This window comes from Bidens hawaiensis, unplaced genomic scaffold, assembly GCF_021521415.1.
Source record: "Bidens hawaiensis isolate Kalapana, Puna unplaced genomic scaffold, B.hawaiensis_p1.1 tig00016156_1, whole genome shotgun sequence".
NCBI classification, from domain to species: Eukaryota; Viridiplantae; Streptophyta; class Magnoliopsida; order Asterales; family Asteraceae; genus Bidens; species Bidens hawaiensis.
Window position 1 is genome coordinate 109,125 of NW_027492471.1, and position 11,257 is coordinate 120,381.

Below are 11,257 nucleotides of genomic sequence, written 5' to 3' on the forward strand. Positions count from 1 at the left end.
AAAACCAAAAACCAAAATTCTTACATAATCATTTAGTGTTTCCTGTTCAATAAATAAAAATATAATTACTACAAATTTACAAAATTACCAAATTTACATAAAATATGCAAAAAAATTAAAAACCAAACCGATTTCACTATTACCCAGTCAAACCCACACCTGATTATACCCTTAACCGTTTCTACCCATCTCTATTTGTCAGTAAGATTCCGAGCATCTGTTGAAAAATAAAAAAATAAAATTACCATGATTACAAAGATTTCCATATGTACGAAAAACATGCAAAAAGAATTCAAAACCAAAAACCAAAATTCTTACATAATCATTTAGTGTTTCCTGTTCAATAAATAAAAATATAATTACTACAAATTTACAAAATTACCAAATTTACATAAAATATGCAAAAAAAAATTAAAAATCAAACCGATTTCACTATTACCCAGTCAAACCCACACCTGATTATACCCTTAACCGTTTCTACCCATCTCTATTTGTCAGTAAGATTCCGAGCATCTCTTAAAAAATAAAAAAATAAAATTACCATGATTACAAAGATTTCCATATTTACGAAAAACATGCAAAAAGAATTCAAAACCAAAAACCAAAATTCTTACATAATCATTTAGTGTTTCCTGTTCAATAAATAAAAATATAATTACTACAAATTTACAAAATTACCAAATTTACATAAAATATGCAAAAAAATTAAAAACCAAACCGATTTCACTATTACCCAGTCAAACCCACACCTGATTATACCCTTAACCGTTTCTACCCATCTCTATTTGTCAGTAAGATTCCGAGCATCTCTTAAAAAATAAAAAAATAAAATTACCATGATTACAAAGATTTCCATATGTACGAAAAACATGCAAAAAGAATTCAAAACCAAAAACCAAAATTCTTACATAATCATTTAGTTTTTTCTGTTCAATAAATAAAAATATAATTACTACAAATTTACAAAATTACCAAATTTACATAAAATATGCAAAAAAAATAAAATCAAACCGATTTCACTATTACCCAGTCAAACCCACACCTGATTATACCCTTAACCGTTTCTACCCATCTCTATTTGTCAGTAAGATTCCGAGCATCTCTTAAAAAATAAAAAAATAAAATTACCATGATTACAAAGATTTCCATATTTACGAAAAACATGCAAAAAGAATTCAAAACCAAAAACCAAAATTCTTACATAATCATTTAGTGTTTCCTGTTCAATAAATAAAAATATAATTACTACAAATTTACAAAATTACCAAATTTACATAAAATATGCAAAAAAATTAAAAACCAAACCGATTTCACTATTACCCAGTCAAACCCACACCTGATTATACCCTTAACCGTTTCTACCCATCTCTATTTGTCAGTAAGATTCCGAGCATCTTTTGAAAAATAAAAAAATAAAATTACAATGATTACAAAGATTTCCATATGTACGAAAAACATGCAAAAAGAATTCAAAACCAAAAACCAAAATTCTTACATAATCATTTAGTGTTTCCTGTTCAATAAATAAAAATATAATTACTACAAATTTACAAAATTACCAAATTTACATAAAATATGCAAAAAAATTAAAAACCAAACCGATTTCACTATTACCCAGTCAAACCCACACCTGATTATACCCTTAACCGTTTCTACCCATCTCTATTTGTCAGTAAGATTCCGAGCATCTTTTGAAAAATAAAAAAATAAAATTACAATGATTACAAAGATTTCCATATGTACGAAAAACATGCAAAAAGAATTCAAAACCAAAAACCAAAATTCTTACATAATCATTTAGTGTTTCCTGTTCAATAAATAAAAATATAATTACTACAAATTTACAAAATTACCAAATTTACATAAAATATGCAAAAAAAAATTAAAAATCAAACCGATTTCACTATTACCCAGTCAAACCCACACCTGATTATACCCTTAACCGTTTCTACCCATCTCTATTTGTCAGTAAGATTCCGAGCATCTCTTAAAAAATAAAAAAATAAAATTACCATGATTACAAAGATTTCCATATTTACGAAAAACATGCAAAAAGAATTCAAAACCAAAAACCAAAATTCTTACATAATCATTTAGTGTTTCCTGTTCAATAAATAAAAATATAATTACTACAAATTTACAAAATTACCAAATTTACATAAAATATGCAAAAAAATTAAAAACCAAACCGATTTCACTATTACCCAGTCAAACCCACACCTGATTATACCCTTAACCGTTTCTACCCATCTCTATTTGTCAGTAAGATTCCGAGCATCTCTTAAAAAATAAAAAAATAAAATTACCATGATTACAAAGATTTCCATATGTACGAAAAACATGCAAAAAGAATTCAAAACCAAAAACCAAAATTCTTACATAATCATTTAGTGTTTTCTGTTCAATAAATAAAAATATAATTACTACAAATTTACAAAATTACCAAATTTACATAAAATATGCAAAAAAAATAAAATCAAACCGATTTCACTATTACCCAGTCAAACCCACACCTGATTATACCCTTAACCGTTTCTACCCATCTCTATTTGTCAGTAAGATTCCGAGCATCTCTTAAAAAATAAAAAAATAAAATTACCATGATTACAAAGATTTCCATATTTACGAAAAACATGCAAAAAGAATTCAAAACCAAAAACCAAAATTCTTACATAATCATTTAGTGTTTCCTGTTCAATAAATAAAAATATAATTACTACAAATTTACAAAATTACCAAATTTACATAAAATATGCAAAAAAATTAAAAACCAAACCGATTTCACTATTACCCAGTCAAACCCACACCTGATTATACCCTTAACCGTTTCTACCCATCTCTATTTGTCAGTAAGATTCCGAGCATCTTTTGAAAAATAAAAAAATAAAATTACCATGATTACAAAGATTTCCATATGTACGAAAAACATGCAAAAAGAATTCAAAACCAAAAACCAAAATTCTTACATAATCATTTAGTGTTTCCTGTTCAATAAATAAAAATATAATTACTACAAATTTACAAAATTACCAAATTTACATAAAATATGCAAAAAAAAATTAAAAATCAAACCGATTTCACTATTACCCAGTCAAACCCACACCTGATTATACCCTTAACCGTTTCTACCCATCTCTATTTGTCAGTAAGATTCCGAGCATCTCTTAAAAAATAAAAAAATAAAATTACCATGATTACAAAGATTTCCATATTTACGAAAAACATGCAAAAAGAATTCAAAACCAAAAACCAAAATTCTTACATAATCATTTAGTGTTTCCTGTTCAATAAATAAAAATATAATTACTACAAATTTACAAAATTACCAAATTTACATAAAATATGCAAAAAAATTAAAAACCAAACCGATTTCACTATTACCCAGTCAAACCCACACCTGATTATACCCTTAACCGTTTCTACCCATCTCTATTTGTCAGTAAGATTCCGAGCATCTCTTAAAAAATAAAAAAATAAAATTACCATGATTACAAAGATTTCCATATTTACGAAAAACATGCAAAAAGAATCTAAAACCAAAAACCAAAATTTTTACACATCATTTAGTGTTTGCTTGTAAGACCGGCAATACCTCACCAAGCTAACCACTCCTCTACAAACAATAATAATAATAATAATAATAATAATAATAATAATAATAATAATAATAATACACAGAGACCTATACATACACACATACATGTGCTGCATAACATAATATATATATATATATCCATATATCTACACCATCAATCATCAGTGTATTAATGGCGGAAGCAACACATCTCTGCAACTTCTCTCCAAAGTAACGAATCACACATATCTCTTATATAATAATATTCTCTCTTCACCTGCACCTCAATTAACCTCCATATCCTTCAATTCCACTGCATGACGTCATCAGTTTCAGTTCAATTCCAGTTCAATTCAATTCAATTAAGCTTCAATAGATCCGTAATTAGACGTTAATTTATTAGTTAAGTTAATGCTAATTAATTATAGTTTATTAGTTTAACTTAATTGTAATCGATTATTTGTTTCAGTTTTTTATCAATGTGTTCATCATTTGTATTGCACGTTGACTTTTAGTGACTTTGACTTTCTGTTCTTTGTGTTTAGTTTCAATTTGGATAGTGAGATTGAATTAATTAGGTTATTATTATTATTATTATTATTAGGTTAGGGTTTATTATTATTATTATTATTAATTAGGGTTTTGTAACTGTAAATTGGGGAAATGGCATTTAAGAGGCATGAGAGGGTACAGTTTAGTAAGATATACTCGTTATCGTGTTTACGGCCGTCGAGGAGCGATGAGCACGGGCAAATAGGGCAGAAGGGGTATTCTAGAGTGGTGTATTGTAATGATCCGGATAATTTGGAGGCGGTGAGGTACCGTGGGAACTACGTGTCGACGACGAAGTATACCGCGGTGAATTTTATACCGAAGTCGTTGTTTGAGCAGTTTAGGCGAGTTGCGAATATTTACTTTCTGGTTGTTGCGTGTGTTTCGTTCAGCCCGTTGGCGCCGTTTCAGGCTTCGAGTATTTTGTTTCCGCTGTTGTTCGTGATTGGGGCGACTATGGCGAAGGAAGGGGTCGAAGATTGGAGGCGGCGGAAGCAGGTAATCGGTTATTGTTTTTTAAGTTCTTTATTTATATAAAGTTTATATCTGGTCTGCGTTATGCCTAAAATGGAATTATCAGGGAAAAATGCATTCATGGCAAAAATTTCATGTTTTTGCTTTTAGTGTCTTTATTTGAAACAAATTATTGCATATCTGCGATAAGTACATGATGACTCATGTGTTATCAGAATTGGTAACTGGACGAGAGGCTATCGAATGTCATATGTGATCAGTCTTTGTTGAAACTTTTAGTATAAGATCTTAGTCCAAAAGATCATAAAATAAAATAAAGTGTTATTTTTGTTTCCATTTATAGTTTTTCTGGCTTACCAGTTACCACTGATCAAAGCTGTGTGTTGTTTGATTTATGGTATAACAATATGGTTTCGTGCTATCACCATGTGGTTCTGCATCATAAAACAGGTTATGATATGTGCCATCGCACGTGAATTGGTGACTGCACGTTTATAGAATTATGTGTGTAATCGTATTTGAATTAGTTGATGTCGGTACTTTCAAATTGGTGTATTTGATTTTGAGTTTGTGATCGATTTCAGGACATAAAAGCCAACAATCGAAAGATCCACGTATACAAAGACCACTCATTTTCTGAAAGAAAATGGAAAGATTTACGTGTCGGTGATCTTGTTAAGGTTTACAAAGACGAATATTTTCCAGCAGATCTTCTTCTCCTATCATCAAGCTACCCAGATGGGATTTGTTATGTTGAAACTATGAATCTTGATGGAGAAACAAATCTTAAATTAAAACATGCATTTGATTTCACTGCTTCGTTACAAGATGACGACTCATTTCAGCAGTTCAAAGCAGTGGTCAAATGTGAAGATCCAAATGAAGATCTATACTCATTTGTTGGAAACTTATGCCACAACAATAATCAGCATCCACTTTCACTTCAACAGTTTTTGTTAAGAGATTCAAAGCTTAGAAACACTGAATATGTTTACGGGGTGGTTATTTTCACAGGGCATGATACAAAAGTCATGCAGAATGCAACAGACCCACCTTCCAAAAGAAGCAAAATCGAAAGAAGAATGGACAAAATAATCTACGTTCTCTTCAGCACTTTGATTTCCATATCATTCATTGGGTCAATCTTTTTTGGGATAAGAACCAATAGAGATTTGAACCATGGAAGTTATCAAAGATGGTATCTTGAACCGAGTCGTACAACTGCTCTTTACGACCCGAAAAGACCTGGGTTAGCTGCATTTTTACATTTCTTAACGGGCCTTATGTTATACGGGTACTTAATTCCAATATCATTGTATGTATCCATTGAAATGGTGAAGGTGTTGCAGAGTATATTCATAAACCAAGATCTAGACATGTACCATGAAGAAACAAACAGACCGGCTCGCGCACGAACATCAAACTTGAATGAAGAATTGGGTCAGGTTGATACGATTTTGTCTGATAAAACTGGTACTTTAACCTGCAACTCAATGGAGTTTGTTAAATGCTCAATAGCAGGCGTTTCTTATGGTCGTGGCCTGACCGAAGTGGAATTAGCTCTGGCAAAAAGGAAAAATGTTGATCAGCTTGATGATGCTAATACTTCGAATGTATCGGATGGTCAAACTGTGAAATCACGTAAATCAATTAAAGGTTTTAACTTTTGGGATGAACGGATTATGGATGGTCAATGGGTCAACGAACCCAACTCAGATAGCATACAGAAGTTTTTTAGAGTATTGGCTATTTGCCATACAGCTATACCCGAGGTTAATAAAGACACAGGTGAGCTGTCGTATGAAGCTGAGTCACCAGATGAAGCTGCGTTTGTTATAGCTGCTAAAGAAGTTGGTTTTGAATTCTTTCAAAGGACTCAAACACACATCTCTTTGCATGAATGTGAGAATGGTAAAAAGATTGACAGGTCAGATATGATTACAAAAGCTATAATCTTTTGATAATTATCTCAGTGTTTGGTTTCACGGTTTTAACAATGTCTATTTACAGATCATATGAGCTTCTTGATATGATAGAATTCAGCAGTGCTCGTAAGAGGATGTCGGTTATTATCAGAAATGCAGAAAATCAGCTCTTGTTACTTTGCAAGGGTGCTGACAGGTGACACATTACACGTTAATATTTATAAGCCGCTCACAGTTAAAGACTCTTTAACTTATATTATCTTGAAATGCATTCAGTGTAATGTTTGACAAACTCTCAAAGCAAAGTCAACCATTAGAAGATCAAACAAAGAATCATATCAACAAATATGCTGAGGCCGGTTTACGAACTTTAGTTATCGCATATCGCCCTCTTGATGAAGTTGAATATAAAACATGGCATGATGAATTCTTAGCTGCCAAGACTTCAGTTTCAGTTGATCGTGACAGTTTGGTAGATGCTGCTGCTGAAAAGATTGAACGGGACTTGATTCTGCTTGGTTCTACAGCAGTTGAAGACAAACTTCAAAAGGGGGTAAGCATAAAAATCTACTTTTGGTGCTTTGGGTCAACCCAACGAACCAAATCTAATCTTACTCAACAATGTTATGGTTAAGGTTCCTGAATGCATAGAGAAGCTTTCAAATGCTGGGATTAAGATTTGGGTGTTAACCGGTGATAAAATGGAGACTGCAATTAATATAGGGTATGAGCACAAAACTAGTTTACTTGAATGCTTATTATGTTTTCACATAAATCATTGACCTTTTTCTTTGACTTTGTATAGGTATGCTTGTCGGTTACTAGCACAAGGAATGAAACAAATTGTGATCACATTAGATTCTCCCGATATTAAAGCCCTAGAAAAGCAAACAGATAGGGATGCTATCGCCAAGGTTAAGTTTCTTTATGAATTTTATTAAAGAATTTAATTTATAAATTTTCATATTCACTTATTGAGTATTTTAGAAATTTGATTCTTTGTAGGCATCTAGAGAAAGCATAAGGAAGCAGTTGGAAGAAGGAAGATCACAGCTTGATTCACCTAAAAATAAAAGTAGCTCGGTTTTGTTTGCTTTGATAATCGATGGGAGATCTTTAACTTTTGCTCTTGAAAAAAATCTTGAAGGATTATTTTTAGATGTCGCGACTGATTGTTCATCTGTCATTTGTTGTCGTTCTTCACCTAAACAAAAAGCTCTTGTAAGTATAATATTCATCACTTTCTATTTATTATATATAGACTTCATGGTAATGTTAACTTAGTAACTTATGTACCTTTTAACCCATGAAGGTTACTAAGATGGTAAAAGAAGGAACAAGAAAGACAACATTAGCAATTGGTGACGGGGCAAATGATGTTGGGATGCTTCAAGAAGCTGACATTGGAGTTGGAATTAGTGGTGCCGAAGGAATGCAGGTTTCTTTTTACATTATTTTCTTTAATTAAATACAAATTAATTATCGGTTTTTAGTATATTAACCGATGATTAAATTGCAGGCTGTGATGGCAAGTGATTTTGCAATAGCTCAATTTCGTTTTCTTGAAAGATTATTATTGGTACACGGACACTGGTGTTACAGGCGAATAGCTATGATGGTAAAAACATATTTAAATTATCTTTTCTTTTTTAAATTATTCAGTATGTAACATATAAGTAGAGACTAAGTTATATTTTTGTTTTGTGAATGCAGATACGTTATTTTTTCTACAAAAACATTACTTTCGGGTTCACACTTTTTTGGTTTGAGGCCCATGCTTCTTTCTCGGGCCAACCCGCCTACAATGATTGGTATATGTCATTTTACAATGTTTTCTTCACCTCACTTCCCGTCATTGCTCTTGGTGTTTTTGATCAAGACGTGTCTGCACGGCTCTGTCTAAAGGTAATGTTTTTAATGCTTTTTCCTCTCATTTGGCATTCCATACATACATACATATACAATACACACACACACACACTGTGTGTGTACCAGTGTATTTTCAAAGTTCCGGAAATTTTCTTAGAATATTTTTTTATCACGCTTTGTGTAATTATGCAAACTTTTTGTCCGGTATGGGTCATTATGCTGAATTGTAATAATGCCCGTTATGGGTGTGCAAGAAACCGAAAAAGCCAAACCGAGAAAACCGAACCGAAACAAAAACCGACGGTTTGGTTTTATTTTTTTGTAAAAAACCGCACTAACAGTTCGGTTATGGTTTTGCAAGTAAAAAAATCGAAAAAACTGTTACGAATTGAAATCCTAAATTTTAGTTTTTTCATATTTTATATTAAGTTTATAAGAATTTAATAAATATGTAACTCCAATATTTTTGATCAAATGTATACTAGTCTATTACTTTACAATTAACAAAATTATTTATACCTAAATTCATTATTTTTTGGCCTAAAATCTTCAAGCTCAAATGGGAAAAACCGAAAAATCCGAAACCGAACGGTTTCAAAAACTCCAAAAACCGACGTTTTGGTTTTAGCCAAAAACCGCACCGAACATCACCACGCACACCCTAATGCCCGGTTTAAGTCATCGTTAAAATTTCCTACAATTATTAATGTCCCAAATAAGACAAAAAAAATGCATACCATATAGTTAAATGACAAAACAAAAGTGAATTACGTTGGTGTTTTATGCTAAAAACTTTTATTATTATTACAACTTCGAACAAAAAAGAATACATATCCAAAAACGCATAACCTACCGCCCGTTTTATTACAAGTTTACAACTTATTTTTTTTTATTTTATTTATTTATTTTTTTTTGTGATGATTCAAATTCACATATTTACATGAAAAGGCAACATACCTGACCCGAAATTTGAATTTATTAGTATCCGAGGCTATATCAAGAGGGAGTACAAAACATCCTCTTCAACTGGCCAAGAATCCTAGGATGGATGTTCAATGGCGTCCTAAGTTCGATGATAATCTTCTTCATTTGCAAAAACTCGACAATCCACCAAGCATTCCGCGATGACGGCCACGTGATCGACTACGAAATCCTCGGTGTCCTAATGTACACGTGCGTCGTGTGGGCCGTCAACTGCCAGATGGCGTTATCCATCAACTACTTCACTTGGATTCAACACTTCTTCATATGGGGTAGTATCTTCTTTTGGTATGTATTTTTAGTAATCTACGGGTACTTAAAACCCGAATGGTCAACAACCGCTTATCGAGTTTTTGTGGAAGCGTGTGCACCGAGCCCGTTTTATTGGATGACCACTTTCTTGGTGGTTGCATCAACTTTGTTGCCTTATTTTATGTATAGAGCGTTTCAGACGCGGTTTCATCCAATGTATCATGATGAGATTCTACGGAGACGGTCCGAAGGGGGTGAGGTGGAGACCAGTCAGACCACCCCTGCTGAGTTGCCTGATAGAGTGAAGGATAAAATGGACCATTTGAGTGAGAGGATGAAGCATAGCCACAGGGAAATATAGGGTTGGGTTTTGTTTGTTTACATGTGAGATTACTAAAATAGGCTTTTAAATGTTTTAACATGTGATATGGAAGATGTAAATGCTAGTAGTGTATATATATTAGTTGTAATTATTGTCATCCATGCTTTTCACTATAATAAGTGGTCATGGATAACTAGTTTTTATATGTTAATATGTGGCTATAACACATAAATTCATAATAATGCTTAGATAGTTAGATATAGCCATATAGGATTTAAATGGGCCAATATGGTCAAATAAGAAATGGGTTCATAATCATTTTAACAAGCCCAACTAGGCCCATTTAACATGGATTGAACTTGGAACTAGAGGTGAAAAAAAAAACCAAACCCAAAACCGAAAAATACCCGGAACCGGTTATTCTAATACTCAGGTTTTTAATACCAGAACCCGTAGGGTACAAATAGGGTATGCATTTCAGTACCAAAGCCCGCGCCGGAACCGGACCCGATTTATACTCGGTAATACTCGAAAACCAGAACTGGTTCCATACCCGGAAGCGGGTTTCTCCAATACCCGAAACCGGGTTTTCAAATACCAGGTCTATACTCGAAAAATACCCGAAAATCCCCTTAAAAAGTGCAACCCCTTAAAAAATCCGATCTATACCCAAAAAGTACCCGGAAATAGGGTTTTTTTAATACCCGGAAATATGGTATTCAAATACACGGTTTTAGGATACACGGTTCTATACCCGACCAAACCGATGCATAGGGTATGGTTTTTAGAGACAATACCCGGACCCGAACCCGAATTCGATGCATAGGGTATGGTTTTTAGAGACAATACCCGGACCCGAACCCGAACTCGACCTGGGTATTGTCAATACCCGATTTTCCAATATCTGGTTCCATACCCAAAACCGGGTATTTGAAAAACCCGATTTTTACACCTCTACTTGGAACTATTAGAATTAAGTATCAACTACGCTCCCCCATCGCGTAAAAGGCCTAAAATAAGAGTGGCAAAAGAACCACCGCACGAGTACACAACTAGACATAATACATTTATAGTCACCACACGAGTACACTACTAGATGAAGGCGTTGATGGCGGTGGTGGGAAACCGAAAACAGATATAATGATGTTTATGCTAGTTTGGATGTTCATGCAAAAATGGAGGTAGATAGGTTAAGTTGTTGGTACTCTAAGTCTCTAATCAGATGATTATGACGATACAACTACAATGTTTGTTTTACGATTATGACCTATATGCATTTCTTTTATTAGACACACATATATGTTATGT

The 11,257-nt window shown here is 32.8% G+C and overlaps 1 protein-coding gene across 1 annotated transcript; it reads left to right on the forward strand.

Moving 5' to 3' along the window:
* Positions 1 to 3,995: 3,995 nt before the first annotated feature.
* On the forward strand, positions 3,996 to 10,085 carry LOC143550738 (putative phospholipid-transporting ATPase 8). The gene is made up of 11 exons (XM_077041334.1): positions 3,996 to 4,624; positions 5,185 to 6,527; positions 6,611 to 6,721; positions 6,802 to 7,078; positions 7,161 to 7,249; positions 7,331 to 7,439; positions 7,531 to 7,746; positions 7,838 to 7,963; positions 8,045 to 8,143; positions 8,239 to 8,430; positions 9,377 to 10,085. Exons 1-11 carry the CDS (start codon positions 4,238 to 4,240, stop codon positions 9,986 to 9,988), a joined length of 3,561 nt encoding a protein of 1,186 aa, XP_076897449.1. The 5' UTR covers positions 3,996 to 4,237; the 3' UTR covers positions 9,989 to 10,085.
* The last annotated feature ends 1,172 nt before the right edge of the window (positions 10,086 to 11,257 follow it).

Excerpts from the sequence above, each read along its gene's own strand:
- LOC143550738 (XM_077041334.1), top strand. The coding sequence starts at position 4,238 with ATGGCATTTAAGAGGCATGAGAGGGTACAGTTTAGTAAGATATACTCG. Across the intron at positions 4,625-5,184 it reads ATTGGAGGCGGCGGAAGCAG|GACATAAAAGCCAACAATCG; the intron begins GTAATCGGTTAT and ends GATCGATTTCAG. Across the intron at positions 7,964-8,044 it reads GTGGTGCCGAAGGAATGCAG|GCTGTGATGGCAAGTGATTT; the intron begins GTTTCTTTTTAC and ends ATTAAATTGCAG.